The sequence below is a fragment of the Lycium ferocissimum genome, chromosome 4 (genome assembly GCF_029784015.1).
Source record: "Lycium ferocissimum isolate CSIRO_LF1 chromosome 4, AGI_CSIRO_Lferr_CH_V1, whole genome shotgun sequence".
Classification (NCBI taxonomy): Eukaryota; Viridiplantae; Streptophyta; class Magnoliopsida; order Solanales; family Solanaceae; genus Lycium; species Lycium ferocissimum.
The window spans coordinates 5,702,409-5,719,680 of record NC_081345.1 but is presented as its reverse complement, the minus strand read 5'-3'; the positions used below and the strand labels follow the sequence as shown (position 1 = coordinate 5,719,680).

The following is a 17,272-nucleotide window of genomic DNA, read 5'->3' as shown; positions in this document are numbered from 1 at the left end:
TATTATTGTTCTTATTATTGTTCTTATTATTATTATTATTATTATTATTATTATTATTATTATTATTATTATTATTATTATTATTATTATTATTATTGTGGACTAATAGCGGTTAAGTGTGGAAGTAGTATTCATAGACCAACCCTCGTCTCCATTTTCGTTAGGGTCGATCGACGATGCTGCTAAGTACACGTTGTTTCCCGTACTCACGCTACACTTGTTGCACCCTTTTGTGTACAAGCAATATTTCTAGCGTTGGATGATATCTACAAAGAGATCTGTTTTGAAGCATCATACGAAACAATCCACCCCTTAATAAAGCTTGCGGAAAGTCCGACCTAATTACCGGGTCAAGTCACTTTCGTGCCAGTCCCTGCATTTAAAGGGAAGGTTCAAGCGATTATCCCAAATCCGCAGATTCTCAGATGGGCACAATGGTTCTCCCCTTACAAATTCCAAGTAAAGCACCTCAAAGGGAAGGATAATATTCTAGCGGATTTTCTATCCAGGCAAGATGAGTTGACCTGAAGACTAAGCCGGTCGTTGAGGCTATTCCGGAGAGTTGAGGGTGAGCTACATGATGATCCGTTGCACCTGATTATCCCTCTATCTCTTTATTTTCTATCTTTTACTTGTAGACAGTTTTTCGGATTGTATCCCAGACTTGTACTTATTTAATCTGTTCTTGTACTAGTGACACTGGATTTTGGGGATTGTAACTCTTTCTTTATGTTTTTTTGACTATCAGTTTTATTAAGACTTTAAAAATGACTTGTGTGATTTCTTTTCCGCAATAATTTCCTTATTAAATTATTCTAAAGGGTTGTGGATGGCTTACTAACTTAGTGGGAGTTAGTGCCTTCACGGCTTATTAAATTGGGTCGTGAAAAATTGATATCAGAGCCTTAGGTTCATCGGTCTCTCAAGTACAAGAACAGTGTCCAGTAGAGTCTTGCGGATCTTCGAGAGGGTACAGGACATCTTGGAAAACTCTAATCTTTCATTTCTTATCGTGTATACTTGATTCTAATGGATTCTAAGAGTTTCTTTGTTTCACTCTCTCACAGATGGTAAGGACACAATCAGCCGCAGTTAGAGACAAGGAGCCAGCACCTGCGCCTGTACCCACTACTACAGTTGCTTGTGGGAGAGGCAGGGGACATGGTAGAGGGCGAGGCAGACCTAGAGCCCACATTGCTACACTAGCCAAAGGCCAAGCACCAGCTGCTGCTCAGGCCCGTGCTAGGGACTCCAGACCCAGAGGAGATTCCAGATGAGGAGCCAGTTCAAGCGGATGAGGTTGGACCCGCCCAGGCACCAGTTGGATTCATTGCTACTCCTGTTCTTCAGGATAAGGCATACAACTAATCTTATATTGAACCCGAATCAGTTAAAGCAAACCCAAGATAGGCATGAATGAGCTAAGCAAATTTATAATCTCATACACACATAGACACATAAATGTTTTTAGTTGATATTGGACTTATATTGATCCTAAATCACTTAATGAACACATGATGTTTATGAAATAAGCTAGGCAGACTTATTATCACATGAACACACAACTAATGATAATCATGTGACAACCTTTAATCATGTTAATGAATCAACAGGTATCCAATAAACAAAGGTCTTAGATAGCATTCAGACTAAACAAGACTTGTAGGCATGCCAATGATGTAGACAAATTGATCTAACACATGTTTAGTTGAAACAAGAACTAAACTGGACTAAAACCCCAATGAACTAGCAAATAACTCAAAATACAAGATTAGGCATGATTTCAGAAGCTAATGAAGACTATAAACCTACTAACTTAACACAGATTATTATTAATCTCAATTTATCAAAGCAATCAAGTCCTACCCCAAACTAGTTAAACCAAGCCATATGAACTATATTAAACCAGGCTGGACTAAACATACATAACCTACTAATGATTAATTTATTCTACTAAACATATTAATAGCTAACAACTAATAAAAAAACTAACAAACTAATACATAATTAAACTAAATTAAGCACACAAACAAATCAGCAACTAAAGAAAATAACTAAAAGGAAGAAATTTTACCTTTTCTGAGTGCAGCCCTAGTCCAGAATGGATTTGGAGCCCTTCTTTGCTCCCAACACCAGAACTCAGCCACACAAAGAAAGAAAAATAAAATTTTTAGACTAGAGACTCGATTAGATCAAGGTTTTAAGCAAAATTTGCTAACCCTAGTTAAATCGAGTTTTTTTGCTCAATGAGTATAAGATTGTTATGTGTATGTGTTGAGAATGGGGTTCCTTATATAGAACACCAAAAACCCTCAAAGTTGTTTCAATTTTGATGTGGGACATTTGAAATGGCAAGGGATTTTCTTGAATCCTTGTGATTCTGTTGACAACCAATAGAAATTGAGAGGAAAATGATAAAGTTCATTAAAGACTTTGTCCTTGATGTGCAGAAAAAGCAAGGAAAGAGAAAGAGGGTTTTACCTTTGGTGTGGTTGCGTATCGACAGTGATGGGGTAAGGGCAATTAATGCTCATAACCAAAGCAGACGAGCATGACTGAAATAAAGCAATATCGCCTGCGACTTTGCCATTTCCGACAAGGCGTGACATGAGAGAGAGAAGGGAGAGGCAGGCAGAGCTAGGGTTTACTTAACAAAACCTCAACCAAACGAAGAAATGAGGGTCATTTGGTTCGATGTCGTAGACATAAAGGGTCATTGGGCCGGGTCTGGTCCGTTATGGACTGGGCTCGGCTAATTTAAAAGAAGAGAAAAGAAATGGCCCAACATATATGTGTGTGTGAGGGTATATATATATAAGGACAATTTCATCAAAATGCGGCCACTAGTTAATTTAACAAATAGCTGAATTAAAAGTGTGAAAACTTAATTAGTTATTTCACTTATAGCCATGTTAAAAGAAAAGTCTAATTATCCTTTTCAAACCTAACCAAAATGCAAAGTTAAATTGATTGTTTCAATTATAGCCTTAATTAAAATATAGCAAACAATTGGCCATCTCAATTACAGCCGCAATCAACTCATGCAATTAACAAAAATTTAATCATAATCAAATTGGAAATAAACTGCAATTATAGCCCAATAACTTATAAATTTTAGATGTTTTTATCTATTTAATTAATCAATTTTCTTGATTTAACGGAGTAAAATGTTTGTCAATTTGATGTTGATAGTTTAATCAATTAATTTAATAATTGTTTTAAACTATTTTTGAATTAAATCATGCAAATGTACTTATCCTTACAAAATACATAAGGTGATATACACAATATATTTAAAAATATTTTACCAAATGAAATGGCAAATGTTATCAGAATAATTTTGTAAAATCATTTTTGACTTGTAAAATGCATATCTCACTCCGTTTGTGATTCAAGAACTCCGAATAATTAAATAAAATTATTGGTGGGAAAAACTTAGGTGTGACCAAGTATCTCTGTTGACTTTTTAGAGTCCAATTTTCTAGATTTCCAACTACTCTTCCACTACCCAAGATTTTAGTTGGAAAGTTATTTGGATTTTGATATCCCCTATACCTGTTCTTCTCCACTTCTTTTGTACCTCCCTGCTTCTACTCCCCTTTGTCTTTCATCTGGTTGTTGGTGTTTTATACTTCCCCTTGATCTTTTACCTTATTATCAGTTCTTGCGCTTTGAGAAACTTCTCCCTTGTTCTCCTTTACCTCCCTCTCTGGAGAAACTCAGGATGAATAATTCGACAATCATATTCATCATGCCCCTGCAATTTGCATTCTTTATAGTACTTTGGAATGTAGTCATATTTAATGTTCAGTTGTACTGTTTGTATTGCTCCTATTTTTTCATCCTTAATATCCATCTTTACTTATTTAGGCAAGTCCGATAACATATCGACTAACACTTTAACTCTAGAACAGTTAGGTCTAGTTTTATTAATTGTCGCCATGTCTAGATGTAAAGGTTTGCCAACTGCAGATCCAACAGACAAGAGGGATTCCTTAACATAATATGTTGGCAAAAGATTTGCATAATAAATCCATGCCATTGCTTTTGAATTTTCCTCATCAATCTTAAATTTTGAATCATAAATAAATGGCCTCATCTTATATGAATATCCTTCACTATCTTTAACATTATATGCTGGTTTCGATGTTAAGCTCACAAAATCCTCAAGAAGCATTAACTGTATGAGAACATGTCGATTTCTAAAGAATCCGATCTGAAACTCACCTTTAATCCACACTGAGCAGGGATAATTCGACGTAATTGATCAATATCTGACCATCCATAAGAGAATTTACCCACGACTACATGTTGTAGGTTTTTTATCACATCCATTCTTGTCACTTCTTCCTCAGTCCACTTGATATGAGGTTCCCCATGAATAAAGGTCACTAGCTTGATTGGTATTTGTGCAACTGGTAGTGTTTGATGATGCGTGGTCACATTTAGAACTGTTAGCTTCAGCAGATTTGCATATTGTAAAGTGTTAGGTCTGGGATTTGAATTCAAACTTTCTTGTTGGGGTGTGTGGATACCCATCTGGCCAGACACCGCAGGCTGGCCACCGGCCATGAGCAACGAGTTTGACTTCTACGATCTAGGGTTTGCATGAAAATAGTAAGAGATGAGAAGAGAGCATTTTCTAGTCTTCCTGTTGTGAACAAAAGTTTTACTTAATTTGTTACTTGTAAAAGCAAAAACCATGACCCTACTATACACTCTTATACAAAGTTTGATACTGTTAAACAAACAAAAGTTTAGCGGGTGAAACGTATATGCATAGTTGATAATTTCTCATTCTTTGAGTAAGTATTTATATGGACGGTCAACTACTACAACTTTTGGAATAAAATCATTTTCTTTATTTTGTAATAGGAATATCATTCAATTATTAAAATTGATGTAACAATATTATTTTTCTTTATTTTGAATATAAAGATCATTTTAATATCGGTAAGGCTGGTCGGAATCGTGGGTCCATAATCTAATATTGATTGACTTTTGTATTTATTTTTTTTGGCTTCAAAGTGCCTCCTCACTAGATTGTTACTGAAAATATATTTTCCGACTAAGAGTATATTTGGTGTGATATAGCACCAGCAAAGTGAATTTTCTGCTACAAGATAACGAAAAATAAAGTTGTTTCACCATTTCCAATAGTCAATTGACTTATCTGTTATAAAATAAAGAAAAAATAACTTCGTTATATTATTTTTAGCAGTTGACGGGCCATTACAAGATTCTTTTTTGTAACTTTTTTGCTACTCATATTTCTTTTTTCTTCCTTCTCTTATTTCACTTTTACCACGAAGTATTAGATTATGTACGTCTCTTCATGTAATCATGGACAGTCATAAATATACTTGCACCAATCTCTATTATCTCGTCCACTATTCAGCCCTACCAAATCAAGCTATGGCTAGTGAAGCCTCAAAAATTAAGGAGAAACCTTTGCATATACACATTTTAGAAGGAAAAGCATTACATGGGACTTATGCCCCATCTATGGAGGTGTTAGCCTTCCCAATTTGTGCAAACAAAAATTATCGAAGTGTAAAACACGTTTCATAGAGGATACACTAGTAAGATTAAATATGAACAATTCACGACATTTCCTTAAGGAGCGCAAATCAACTTTTCCTCGAGAAGACATGTTCCGATATAACCACAAGGAGGATTGAGAAAACAAATAAGACATGAAGGTTTCACGCATGAACATTCTGTCATTTAAGCACAAGCATCTAGAGTTAACGCAAAGATGTTGAAGAACACAAAAGGGACCACAGAAAAATCTTTAATGATTTTGCAGGTGATAACTTGCAAAAACCGTATCACCTTACGCTATGAAGACTTGCAAAAACAGACCTTTAATTATCCATAGGGTTTTGACACAATTTGAGTCTCATCCAATCCAAACAGAAAAGAACTTCGTGCTTAAAAAAGAAACAATCAACTCCTTTCTTCACTTTTTTCTCAATGATACAGTAATATGGATTTCATATACAGAAAAGCTTATGAATTGGAATAAAACGAAAAGCTCTTAACACTATTTACTGCTAACAAATGTTGTATTAACTTCTACTGAAATTCATTTCCAGTTTTCTTCTTGCTCTATACCATGATCTTGGTACGAAAATTCAGAAGTGTAATTCATAGCGCACTCGAAGAACTGGAATTATGTTGCCTGCCAAACCTCACGAAGAAATCCATACCTAGCATTTGATCCAGTCGAACCTGTAATTTCTTCCTTTTGTTTAGCTTTTCCATATCCATTTCCATTTTGTGCAAAAGCGGGTGACGATGGCATTTTGTCAATAATACATGCAAGAGGAGAATCTATTTCCTCCAGTTCCTCGTCGCTTGTGTATCCCTTCCTTTGTATAGCAGAAGCACTCCAAGACAGGTGAGACTTCCCCTCAACTTCTGCAACTTTTTCTGCAACGTCCACGGCAACAGGAGGTGTATATACAACTGGGGCGGCAGGGTAAGGGAAGCTGCTTGAAGAGTCTCCTCCTGATAATCGACGTGCTATGATGCACTGCAAACATCAGTTATGTGAGATAAGATTCTTCAATAGAAACATCTTTGCAAATGTTGTTTAATGTCCTAGAAAGGAAAAGTCAGTTGTATTGGCCAATGACACTTGGTCAGTTGATCACATCGTTTCCATTTTGGTCATTATTGTTATCACGGGTGTCTTTGTTTCAAAGTTGTACTGTAGGTAATGCTTATAAACAACCTTAAAATACAAAACTTGAACTAGCTAGGAGTAGCCAAACCTCGGCATTGAGAGCTTCTAAAACAGCGCCAGGGACAGGATCAGGACAAAACTCATCTGGAGAGAAGTTGCAGAGTATTCGCTTAACCAATGGAAGACTGATAGATGGACATACCTGGAGCAACATTTAAAATTTAGATCAAAGACAGAATGAAATAGAACTATTGACCTCTACACATATTTGGCAACACTAAAGGTTGTACCTCCATTCTGATTGTGCGGTCCATGAGCATGTCTTTTGGAAGCATGAGAAGATCGCTTAAGGCATTGAGAAGATGGAAATGCTCTAGTTGATTTCCAATTTTCCTATGATCGTCTTCAGAGCTGCCTTCATCATTTTGCCCAGAATCTTCAGCATCCATGCCAAACAAATCAGTAAGACATCTTGACCAATTGCCAACCTGCAAAAACGATATACTATCAATACCAAGAGCATGAACCAATGAACAAGAGATCATAAAGGTTTCCATAGAAGATAGCGCATTGTTGACAATTTGGCAGGGAAACAGTGCAAGTACCAAGGACAGAGGAAAAGATCCCCATGAAGAGCAAGCAGCTTTACTTTGCCAGAACACAGAAGTAAAATATCGTCCAAAAAATTACAGGAATTCGCAAACAAGTTAATAGTGACTAATACTTACTGAGTTTTTCAATTGTGCACCCGAACCAAAACTTAAATCTCCGGCTGGAATAGGCAACACCTTTGAGTCAACTATTGGATCAGATATGGGATCAGTTGGGATCTCATGAGCTGACTCACGAAGAATTGCATTGAACATAGCCACATCCAGTCTGGCAACACAGTGTTCAATCACCTGAAAAGGTACATATATATAGAGGCGTAACCTTTTAGACTAACAAGTGAAACTGAAACCAATTATCGATAGCATAAAAAATACAGATAAAATGGAAGTGCGAGAGTACTATACGTTTTTCCTTGATCACCTGCATCCAAAACTCAAGGAGACCAAGGGTGGGAAAAATACGGCAAATGAAAAGTAGAAACACCGGAGAATACTTACCCTTCTAGCCAAAACAGGCAAGCAACCACATTCATGGCTTCCTGCTCGTACAGGACATAATCTCTTCAAAGCCTCCTGGAAAGCACTCTTCCATAGGTTAATGGAAAAGTTTCCTTGCTGCTGGTCCCCCAAGGCAGGTCCTAATAACCTTCCAACAGATTTGCTGGTCACTGGATCATCAGCGGGAGATTGCATATTGGGAGTCAAGGTCTGAAGCCAAAGTGATCAATCAGTTTCCAAAAGGAGAATACATTAAAGCTGCTTGCTTTACTATTAAATGATATATGAAAGAGTAACAGGATTAAATTTCACTGTACTTAAACTTTAGAGATCAATTACTTGAATACCTTTTTAGTGATGGCATGTTTGGCTAAATCCTATAGTTACCATGTAGAACAGAACATATTTGATGCAGCAAAATATAATTTGCATTTAATTAGTGCTGTATACACGTCAATCTTAATTGGGAACATTGGTATAACAGGAAACAAAGTACAGTTGATTACCTGCCACCATATTGACTCAACGATCCGCGAGAAAATCCAGGATTCTACTCTCTCTAAAGCAGTTGTAAAAGTTTTTGTTTCTTGCCAATCATCAAAAAACTGCAAAAGGTCATGCTTACTTGATTGTTTGCTTCCTGGATGCGTCTTCCATTTTAAAGAGGATATCTTTGATTCAGTTTTATTTCCACCTCTATTTGACTCAGCAATCGTTACCAATGAACTTGACCTACAGGAACTTCCAAATGCTTGAGAAATGATTACCCTCAGAACAACAGCATTTGACAGCCAAAATGTTAACCTTCATGAGAAGGGAAGAAGAAAGTTAGGCTAATAAAATGTACAAAAGTACCACATGATCCAGTAAATGGAAGTATTAAAATACCTTGCCACGTCGTTGCCACATGACTTGGCAACTAAGACAAGGCCGGAAACTGTGTTTTTAGCAACTGTAGCTCTTTTGTCTTGAGACCAGTATTTACATGCATGAAGGTAGAGTCTAGAAAGGCGCCTGGCAGGTGTGTGCAGCTTATGTGCAGAACTGCCATGCTCAGATACCACAGAGTAGAGAGCAATTTCAAGGGCAGCAACTTCTCTCAACTCTTCCTCAAGTTTCTCAAGCCTTGATTCCATTTCTCCAATCTTTTGCTCTAAAGCTTCTTTATCTTCTTGCTCACAGTTCTCCTCGGTGTTGACTGTTTCATCATCACTTCCAACACTTTGAGCACTAACTGAAGTCTCATCCAAAATGTCTGCTTGCTCTACCTCTTTAACAGATTTTTCATCACCTTCTTCTGAGGAATCTGATAGGGATTTGGGATGGACTTTCATATTTTTGGAGTTATCATTGAGGCTCTTGGATGTCACTTTAGATGGATCTTTTTTAGGTGCTTTGGCTTTGTTTGCTGTACTTTTTGATGCCTTAATCTGTGAATTGTTTGCTTTCCGATCAGATTTAGCTCGTTGTGCCTGGGAAGAATTATTTCCTTCAGTTTTCACAAGCTTTCTAGAGACCTTGACAGTCGAAGTTCTTTCTACATTTTCATCTTCAGTTATTTGTGGATCTCCTTGAGATGAAACTGAATCATTCACTGTCTCAACATCTGATGCCTCTTCCACCCCCTCTTTGGGTTCACTCTCCATATCACTAGAACGATCAGTGATTTTATCCTTGCCCTGTTTGTCAACCATTTTCCGTGTTTTTGATTGCTCAGTTGCTTCCTCAGACCTGTAGACATCATCCACATAATCTATAACCACATTTTCATAAACTTCAGTGGGCTCTGTGACCGTGTTTGGATCACTTACTAAGACACTGGACTCTGGTCTAGGAGGTGAAGCTTTATGATCAGTCTCTTTTCTTTTCAATGTTTTGCCAGTACTCTTTTCCTGCTGTTTGTAGTCTTTTTTCTCTGTCTTTACAACACGTTTTGCTTGTTTAGTGTTTGGACCTTGCTTCCGTTCAATTTCCCTCATGCTCAATATACTTCACCTGTCAATCTGCGGCAAAAGAAGAAGCCATAATAAGCTAGAAAAAAGATAATCCAGCATCACTAACAAAACATTGTGATTAGATGAGAGTGAGATTTATCATGACCAGACTATAAAAGTATGCTAGATGTAATAGCTTTTTAATTATAAGACTTCATGCGCGTAATAGCTAAACAAAGTCATCCAAATGCACCGTCAAAAATGATTTCTATGGAGAACCAAAAGATAAAGCTTAATAATTTCAGACTGAACAGGTACCATTAGAACAGCAGCATTCTAGAAATAGAGAAAAATCATTACTATGATATTTCTAAATGATCTTACCTTCAAATATGAAATTAAATTATTCACAGAATGGGGCTGCTGACAATTAAGGTCTTATTTGTATTCATTGTCTACCATAAGAGGCATTTCAGATCAACTCCCTTATGAAGAGGCTGAAATATCTTCATACTTTAGATTTAGAACTAGTTAAGAGTAGGGCTGTGAGATGGAAAAGCAGATGGTACTTTTTAGTTGACTGGCTAGAATTAGAAATAACAGATCAAGTAAAATATAATAGCTACTTTATATCAATGTTATAGAGGAGTAGGATTGAAGGAGAATCAACCATCTGTCAAGTAGAGATGCTGATTGTTTTTCAAATGTAACAGAAGTAATAACTTCACACAAGTCTTGCACTGAATTTTCACAATTGTGAATAAACTTCATCTAGTTTACATTCAAATAGTATCCGGAAAGTGGCAAGTTGCAAGGAAAAAGACTGGTGAATCAAACAAGTCAAGAGCTAAGACTCTAGTCAAGTCCATAGAAGAGTTTCAGAAACTAATTATCTCTACCAGGACGATTTGACAAGTTCGTTAAAGCCTAGAGAACCAGTAATTTTAGGATCTACAAAAAAAAAAAAAAAAAAAGAGAAGGTTCCAAGTTTTTTTTTTTTTTTTTTTTTTGGTTTCCCACCCGGTGTCCGGTATACGCATTGGAGCCCGACTATATCCGGATCCGCGCCGCATATAACCCATTTCTGGGGGAAAAGCTTCCTAACAAGGATTTTTCTATTCTCATGGCTCGAACCCGTGAGCTCTGATTAAGGGAGCACCCTCATCCACTGCAGCACATCCTCTGGTGGTGATTCCAAAGTGTTTCCCAGTAACAAAGTGATGAAAAAACAGTCTCACTTAGGGAAAAAAAATTGGGAAGAATCTGATAAGTTAGCCAAAACTAGTTATAAAAACATCCACAAGTCTATTAGTAGTGAAACTAGAGAACTTCTTTCTTTTTTTTTTTTCAGTTTCAAGATTATCAAGAAACTCGTTAAAATTTCAGAATATACCATAGCCAGCAAAACATAGGAAAAATGAACCGGGAAAAAAGAAAAAGAGAGAAAAGTAGATAAAATTCACACAAAATTGTACTTTGTAGCAAAAGGATTAACGTAAGGAAAAAAGAGAAAGCAAAAGCATTAATGAAGGAGCAGTTAAAATATGTCAGAAAGGTGAAATCTAACTCACTTTGAAACAGAGAACATTTCCAGAAGTATTTTAAGTGCTAAAGCTTAACTCAAATTTATGAACATTCAATGAAATAGAGGAAAACAACAAAAAAAACAACATAACAAGGAAACAAAAAAAAAAAAAAAATAGTAGCAAGTGATTTCAGGTTAAAAAAAAAAAACTGTTTTTTTAGGGGCAAGATGACGGTTACAGGAACGTGGAGGTAACGGCCAAATGGATACACGCACCCATGATCTCCAAAAAGTTTAAACCGCCATTACAAAAAACAAAACAAAACAAAAAAAAAAAGTACACAAATTTCCAGAACTAAATATATATAGAGAATAAGATGAAAAAAAAAAAAAAAAAATATATATATATATATATATATAGATACCTTTCAGATTTATATAATACTCTGTCTATCCCAATTTATATACTCCCTCTGTCTAAAAAGATTGTCCTTCTTTCCTTTTTAGTCCGTCTCAAAAAGATTGTCCCCTTTCTATATTTAGAAACAATTTAACTTTATGGGATGATTTACAGTTACACAAATATCTAAGGCTTGTTTTGGATCATACATTTCAAAAGTCTTGCTTTATTTCTTAAACTTTATGTTAAATTAAAAGAGGACAATCTTTTTAAGACGGAGGGAGTACTAATGTTGTTCGAATTTCAAGATTCAAATTGACCATGAATTTGGACATACTAGCTTTAAGTTTTTTGAAAAGTAATTTATCTATTTAGAAATTACATAAAAAAATAAAATATTATAATTCATAATAATTAACAATTTAAAATATTTAAACAATATATAATAAACGTAACAAAAAAATTCTTATTTGACTCTAGAAATGCGAAGAGAATGACATAAATTGGGACAGGGGGAGTAATCAAATAGTCATTTACAAGTTTTCATGCGGGAAAAAAATCTTATAAAAAACAATACCGAAAGGGAAAATTGAAGGCTAAAAGGAATAGATCTAAGCAAACAGAGGAGAAAGGTAGAAACAGAGGAGTGGATCTACAAGGAAAAGAATGTCCTTCGTTTTGTCAATTTCTTCCATATCCGAAATTCCAAAATTTCAGTAAAACGACAAAGAAAAGAGTATTAATAACAAGGCATCATATATTTATTGATACATTCACACATTTACTCAAAGTATACTTTAATGTGTCAAAGTATACTTTAATGTGTCACTAAGCTACTATTGGAAAACCGCATTCTTCAGCAACAAAACAGCGGAAAATGCAGGAAAAAAAATGAAAATTACTAGAAAATTGCATTCTTCGCCCCTAAAACATCGACAAAATTACTAAACAAAGAAAAATTCACTAGAAAACAAAATGCTTCAGCTTGAAAACAGCTAAAAAAACTGCTTAAACATGAGCTATTGCAATAATTATCGGTAAAAAAGAGTAAAATGTACCACCCAAACGTAATTGGAGAAAACATCATTATTCATCTGCTTAAACAGAGACCCAAACGTAATTGGAGAAAACATCATTATTCATCTGCTTAAACAGAGGAAATTCTGCTAAAATGAGAAATCGAATAGAAAACTACATTCTTTAATTGTAAACCGGATTGAATATTGTTCATTAAACTGCATTCTTCATCAGCAGAACAGCAAAATTAGGAACTTATAAATTATTAATTATTACGAAAGCGCATTCTTAGGCTGCAAACCAAAAATAAAATACTGAAAACAGAGAATTGACTTACCCAACTGTTCTTTTTCTTAATGATTTTCCTTTTTGCCCAACAAAAACCTTCTCTCTATATATATTGGTATGTATGTATATATATATATAGATGTGCGAAGAAGTCTGTTTTGAGAGACTGAAAGTGTAGTAGAATGCAAGTTGCAAGAATGTGAAGAGAAGTGGGCATAATGTGAAGAAGGATGGGCCATTTTTTTAAAAGGATTGTAATTAATTTATAGTTGGTTGATTAATTAAGATTACGGGAATCAACTTGGGGATGTAACCGGTGAAGGGGGCGTCGGTGGAGAGAAAGTGACCGGTGGCTCCCGGTTACTTTACGCGTCATCATTTGTCCCTTGTAAAAGAGCTAAATGGCACGCCGTTTTATTAAGTTAATAAACATAAATATATGTATACGAAGGGGAAAATTATAATATAAGAAATTGTAAGTGAATAATGAAAAATTATTATGGTCAATAATAAAAGATTTATTACTTCCTCCGTCCCAATTTAGTTGTCTTAGCTTGATTGGACAAAAAGTTTAAGGAATAAAAGAAGATATTTGAATCTTTGTTATAAATTAAAGATGTGTGTAGTGTACTAAAATGTCTTTTGAATCCAGCGGTTTTAAATTGTCATATAGGATGTTTGAATTGTCAACTTACTAAATATAGAAAGAGACACTCTTTTTTAATATACCAAAAAGGAAAGTAAGACACTTAAATTGGAAGGGAATATTATATTAAGAATTGTAATACCATAGTCAAGAGCTAAATTTACTAATTATAAACATGTTCAAAATTTAGAAAGATCATCATGTACTTTTTTAATATTTTTACAGCTTTCATTTCTATATTTGTTATGATGTATTCCCTCCTATCACGAATCAATTCAATATTTAAATACTACAATAGGATAACACAAAAAAAAAAAAAAAAAAAAAAAAAAAAAACTCACTTGTGAAGGTTGTTCAATTTTTAGAAAAAGACTTGCTAAATAATGGTAAAGAAGTTACCAAAAATCATATCTGCTGCATGCAACCCCTCCCTCTTACACTTTTGTTTTAGGGGCAAAGACTCTGAAACATTCCCGAGGATGTATATTAGGTATGCATTAAACATAATTACCACCAACAGTTGCATGCAGGAAACCAAGAGTAGAACATTTTATGTTGTATTCGAATTTATACTTTAAAATCTTTTCTGGTTAATAATACTCGTTTATTGTGAATAGTAAGATACTAAGATGTAATTTGCTTTGTCATAACAATTTTTTTTAATTCTTCACATTGTTAACCCATTAACGTTAATTAATCTTTTTTTTGTTTTGTTTTGGGCAAGAACAATGATGTCCTTCAAAGGCTAACTAATTTCTAGTTGATTAGTTATAATATGAAATGAGTGATTTTAGCTTTTTAATGGACTTCACACCTTCCAAGCGCGTTTTTATTCTCGTCATATCTTTGGATTGTTACTTCCTATCTTTCAGTAGGTTTCGATTTTAACATATAGCTTGCAGCATAATTTTCTCTTTTGTCCTTCTTGCTTGTTGTACCAAAGATTAGATTGCAGTTGCCATGGTAAGGAGTATCGAGCCAACGCCAATAAGGTACTGGCCTTGCAACAAACGAACAAATATGTACTGTAATTTGAGTGTTTACTGTAAAATCAATTGATGCAAGATATGTCTTTCATAGATGTATTTATCACTTAATCATGATTAAGTACTTAGGGCTCGTTTGGTACAAGGGATAAAGATAAATAATCTGATTATATTTGAGATGAATTTATCCCATGTTTGGTTGAGATAAAATGATGGTATAACTAATCTCGGAATTAGTTATTTCGAGATTGTAGTTTTATTTTATCCCTATGGGAGGGTGGAATAACTAATCCCGGGATAACTTATCACAGGATAAGTTATCCTGGGATAACTTGTTTCCAACCAAACGACCCCTTAAGATTTATTTATCCTCACTTTAACATTTTACTAGTAAAGTTAACATACTTGGTTTGGTATATATATTCAACACGGGTAACTATTTGTGGGAAATTCGGGGCGGAGAAGCACTCTCAATCACTCAAATTCTTTCTTGAAGACAAGTGGAGGAAATGATTCATCTTTATTTCACTTTACTTGCTTACTTAATCAATTATTTTCTTTGAAGATAAGTAAGGAATATTTTCTTCTACCAACTTAATGTTAGGGTTTTTGCCCTGATTTTCTTACCATATTTGAGTTTTACTTTTCTCTTGAAGGAAAGTCAAAGTATTACTATAATTGCTTTTACTTTTCCTGAAAGAAAAATATAATTCTCTTCCATATTTTGGTTATTCCTTGTCTTGGGGAAAAAGTTTTGGATATCTATAAATTGAACACATCCTTCCCACAACTAGAATATAGAAAAGTATCCACAATGTAGTCCTTTAGACAGTTTTGCTTAAGGGGAGATTTATTCTCTCAATAGTTTTAGATTTTTTTTTTTTTGTATTAGTACTATCATGTGTAGGTCAATTGACCAAACTCATATCATATAATAAAGTCTTTTTTATAGTTTTCTTTGTCGTCTGATTTATCGTCATTGAAGATTTGCAATTGTTAGCTTCCGCATGACGCCTTGATTATTTCGATCCTCAACAAGTGCTAAAATTTACTTTCCTTCCGCTTCATGATTTAATTAGTAGTAGAAATATTTACTTCTTTTTTTGCTAGGAATATTCTAGAATATTTAGTTTCCTTCTAAGTGTAGTTACTACATTAATTATACGATATTTAGTTTAATTTCCTTTTAGTTTAGTATCTATAAGGAAAATAATATATTTTCTTTTTATTTTATTCTCTTTATTTCTCTATAAATAGAGATGTAGTCTTTTCTTTTTCAATGCAAGAAACAATTCAAGAATCAATACAAGTTCTTCAATTTTCTTTCTCATTTTTCCATTCCATAACAGTGGTATCAGCGCCAAGTTCATTCATCTCAATGGATCTGTGATTTCATTGAAGAAGAAGAACTACTTTCAACCACTTTTAACCCTTACATTTGTTTTTAATGCAGGGCTACTTTAAACCAATTTTAACCCTTGCTTTTATTTTTAACGCGGGGCTACTTTAAAACACTTTTAACCATACTATTTGTAGGAAGTTGTAAAGGAAGATAAACCCATAGAACTCCTCGCTGAAAATTCTACTCCTGCCCAAATCAAAGCTCATTCAGAAGAGAAAATCAAAAAGTATAAAGCCAAAATTGTAATTCAAAATTCTGTTGCTGATTCAATTTTTTCTAAAATTATTGCATGTGAAACAACAAAAGAAGCTTGGGAAAATTTTGAAAAGGAATATCAAGGAAGTGAACGAGGCAGACAAAATTAGATTTTGAATTTGAAAAGAGATTTTGAATCTCTTAGAATGCAAGAGGGTGAGACAATCACTCAATATTCTAACAGAATTTCTTTGATTGTCAATAGAATCAGGTTGTTCAGCAAGAATTTCAAGGATAACAGAATAGTTAAAAAAAATCCTTGTGACTATTTCTGAGAGATTTGAGTCTAAAATATCCGCTCTAGAAGAGTCTAAAGATCTCTTTACTATCTCTCTTGCAGAATTAATACAAAGAAGAGCTTTCAGACAAGATAAAGTTGTTGAAGATATTTTTTATGCAAAACAACAAGAAGGAAAAGTCAATTCTCCTCCTTGCAAATATTACCAAAAAAAAAAAAAAAAAAAAAAAAAAAACACTTAGAAATTTTTTGTTGGTGGAGATGAGATGCAATATGTGGAAATTGCAAGCAAGCCGGTCATGTTACAAAAGTGTGCAAGTTCAAAGACACCAAGACAATTCATAAGCATTACTGGTAGAAACAGAAGATGAGGAGGATCAACTCTTTTAGATTGCCACAACAGAAGCAAGGAAGAATGCGTTTTTCTAGAACTATCAACTCTTCAAACTCAAATTGGATACACCAACTTGAGTTTGAGGGGGAATGTTAAAATTTACTTTCTTTCCACTTCATGATTTAATTATTGGTAGAAATATTTACTTCTTTTTTGCTAGGAATATTCTAGAATATTTAGTTTCCTTCTAAGTCTAGTTACTACTTTAATTATACAACATTTAGTTTCCTTTTAGTTTTGTATCTATAAGAAAAATAATATATTTTCTTTTTATTTTATTCTCTTTATTTCTTTATAAATAGTGATGTAGTCTTTTATTTTTCAATGCAAGAAACAATTCAAGAATCAATACAAAGAGTTATAGTTTATTCTCTCTTCAATTTTCTC

At 34.2% G+C, this 17,272-nt stretch overlaps 1 protein-coding gene across 3 annotated transcripts; it reads right to left on the bottom strand.

Annotated features, from left to right (window-relative positions):
* Positions 1-5,934: 5,934 nt before the first annotated feature.
* LOC132051470 (uncharacterized) lies at positions 5,935-13,199 on the bottom strand. Of its 3 annotated transcripts, none has more exons than XM_059442544.1 (8): positions 13,014-13,199; positions 8,689-9,803; positions 8,307-8,604; positions 7,801-8,010; positions 7,420-7,593; positions 6,982-7,179; positions 6,780-6,893; positions 5,935-6,538 (listed from the first exon to the last, which is right to left on the bottom strand). In XM_059442544.1, the coding sequence occupies exons 2-8, from the start codon at positions 9,777-9,779 to the stop codon at positions 6,176-6,178; spliced, it is 2,448 nt and encodes an 815-aa protein (XP_059298527.1). In that variant the 5' UTR covers positions 9,780-9,803; positions 13,014-13,199; the 3' UTR covers positions 5,935-6,175. The 3 variants fall into 3 exon arrangements, with proteins under 3 accessions (XP_059298527.1, XP_059298528.1, XP_059298529.1); XM_059442545.1 differs by having other exon boundaries at positions 8,689-9,795; XM_059442546.1 differs by lacking the exon at positions 13,014-13,199 and having other exon boundaries at positions 8,689-9,531; positions 9,612-9,750.
* Positions 13,200-17,272: the final 4,073 nt, after the last annotated feature.

Excerpts from the sequence above, each read along its gene's own strand:
- LOC132051470 (XM_059442544.1), bottom strand. The coding sequence starts at position 9,779 with ATGAGGGAAATTGAACGGAAGCAAGGTCCAAACACTAAACAAGCAAAA. Across the intron at positions 7,594-7,800 it reads TGCCTGTTTTGGCTAGAAGG|GTGATTGAACACTGTGTTGC; the intron begins GTAAGTATTCTC and ends GTACCTTTTCAG. Across the intron at positions 6,539-6,779 it reads TAGAAGCTCTCAATGCCGAG|TGCATCATAGCACGTCGATT; the intron begins GTTTGGCTACTC and ends TGATGTTTGCAG.